This window comes from Ursus americanus, chromosome X (genome assembly GCF_024610735.1).
Source record: "Ursus americanus isolate L20-20 chromosome X, mUrsAme1.1.p, whole genome shotgun sequence".
Lineage (NCBI taxonomy): Eukaryota > Metazoa > Chordata > Mammalia > Carnivora > Ursidae > Ursus > Ursus americanus.
The window spans coordinates 66,145,914-66,148,105 of record NC_142164.1 but is presented as its reverse complement, the minus strand read 5'-3'; the positions used below and the strand labels follow the sequence as shown (position 1 = coordinate 66,148,105).

Sequence of the window (2,192 nt, the reverse complement as noted above, 5' to 3'; positions counted from 1 at the left end):
TGCTACGGGGTCTAATGGGGGTGTATTTAGGGTCTCCCAACAGCCAATCCTCGTGCCAGGCGTTTTCGAGGGGGCGTAGCCCTGAAGAGGCAGTGGCCAATGGCAAAGTGGCCATGAATAGGGTGAGGGCAACTAGGGGATGACGTGAGCGGAATGCAGCAGCGAGGGGAGGCTGGGGACCCGCGGCGTGTTCCGGGGTTGGAGCTGTTAGTCTGAACTGTATCCGGTACTTCAGCTGCCACCCATCTTCCATTCTCACCTGCCGTTAAACATCATGGAAGATTCTCAGAGTGAGCAACAGCGGATAATACGACGCCACCACCGCGAGAAGAAAGAGCTGCAGGCCCGCATCCACAGCATGAAGAATTCGGTCCCCAAGAGCGACAAGAAGAGAAGAAAGCAGTTGCTCCTAGACGTGGCCCGCCTCGAGGCCGAGATGGAGCAGAAACACCAGCAGGAGCTGGAGAAGTTCGAAGACAATTTCCCCGATAACCTTGACTCCGTCACAGAAGATCTTGCCAAGATGGATCTTGAGAATCAGCCTCCCCACCAGTCGAGGGCTCAGAGAAGGCGCGAAAGAAGGGCGGCCCTCGAGAGAGAGCGCCAGGAGAGGATCTCCGAGGCCGAGATGGAGCACCTGGCCAGCTTCCGCCGCGAAGAGGAGGAGAAGATCGCCGTAATCCTAGGGTCCAAGAATCTGGAGCTGAAGGATATCCCGGCCGACGGCCACTGCATGTATCGCGCCATCCAAGACCAGCTGGTGTTCTCCGTGACCGTGGAGAGCCTGCGGAGCCGCACCGCCGATTACATGCGCAAGCACGTGGACGACTTCCTGCCCTTCTTCAGCGACCCAGACACCGGCAACGCCTACAGCCGCGAAGATTTCCTGAGCTACTGCGACGACATCGTGCGCAGCCCGTCGTGGGGAGGCCAGCTCGAGCTGCGGGCCCTGTCGCACGTCCTGCAGACCCCCATCGAGGTGATCCAGGCCGAATCGCCTGCCATGGTCATCGGGTGTGAATACACCAGGAAGCCACTCACCCTCGTCTACCTGCGCTACGCCTGCAACCTCGGAGAGCACTACAACTCGGTGAAGCCGCGCGATGCCGGCGCCGTCGGGGGCGCGGCCCCGCGCCTCTTCTAGGCCGGACGCCGCCGTCGCCATTGCCGCCGCCATTGCCGCCGCCATTGCCGCCGCCGCCGCCGCCGCCGCCGCCGCCGCCGCCGCCGCCGTCTCAGTAGGCTCCGTTTTTTACCCTTCGGTTTTCTCGGTTTTTTTCTTGCTTCGTTTTACTCGAAAGGTGAAGGCGTCCCCCCCCACCTTCTCCGCCCCATCCCCCCAAGCCCGCGTGCCCCTACCTGGCCCTCCTATCCTCTTCTCTCCCTCCATTCATTGCTTTTGGGGCTGGGGGAGACTCAGGACCAGGGAAAGATCTGTACAGTACTACCTGAGGGGAGCAGGTTGGGCAAATTTTAACCGCTTCTTGCCCTTAAGGGGCCTTGCGTCCCTCGCTGATGAGAATTGGTCCTGCTGCACATGCCTTTGAGATCAAAATGGAAATTTCGTTTGATGCATTCTTAATTTGGGAAAAATTAGTTTGGCTCAGAATCTTCGAATTGTCCCATGAATACATTGCATTTTAGATAAAGTTGGTATTTCTGTGATCCAAATGCTTTGTGAATGCCTTTTGTTTATTCTTGGGGAACAAATGTGTCGCGGGCTGTTTTGGGGGTTGCTTTTTACTTCAGCTGGGCGTCCGGAGATGTCTCAAGTTATGAACAAGAGCTCCTCTAGTATTTTGTTTTGTTTTTTAATACAAACTTGTGTGGTTCGCAATTAATTTTACTTATTTAGGATTTGCTGAAGTCTATATAAGAGCATTTGTTAAACTTAGAAATTATATGTACGTGCTAAACATAGAAATAAAATTTACAAAACCTGATAGGTAAGGTTCACTTTGAGATGTGAAAGATCTTAAGGTAATTTCCTATATTAAAGATAGGAAGGGATATGACTTTATTCAAGTAGTTGACCCATTTCATTTTGTGTACAACTGGTAGGAAGCAAAAAGAGACCCACCAAGAGACAGCTTAACTCACTGTGAGACCAGAGCTAGTAAGTTTTCTTTACTGTGAGACATGAAAGGGTACAACTTTGTTCAAGCAGTTGATCCAGTTTGTTTTCTCTACAA

At 53.3% G+C, this 2,192-nt stretch overlaps 1 protein-coding gene across 1 annotated transcript; it reads left to right on the top strand.

Moving 5' to 3' along the window:
* Positions 1-274: 274 nt before the first annotated feature.
* Positions 275-1,144, top strand: OTUD6A (OTU deubiquitinase 6A). The gene has a single exon (XM_045778988.2). The coding sequence runs from the start codon at positions 275-277 to the stop codon at positions 1,142-1,144; it is 870 nt and encodes a 289-aa protein (XP_045634944.2).
* The last annotated feature ends 1,048 nt before the right edge of the window (positions 1,145-2,192 follow it).

What these genes read in the sequence shown, in the direction of transcription:
- OTUD6A (XM_045778988.2), top strand. Translation starts at nt 275, where the DNA reads ATGGAAGATTCTCAGAGTGAGCAACAGCGGATAATACGACGCCACCAC.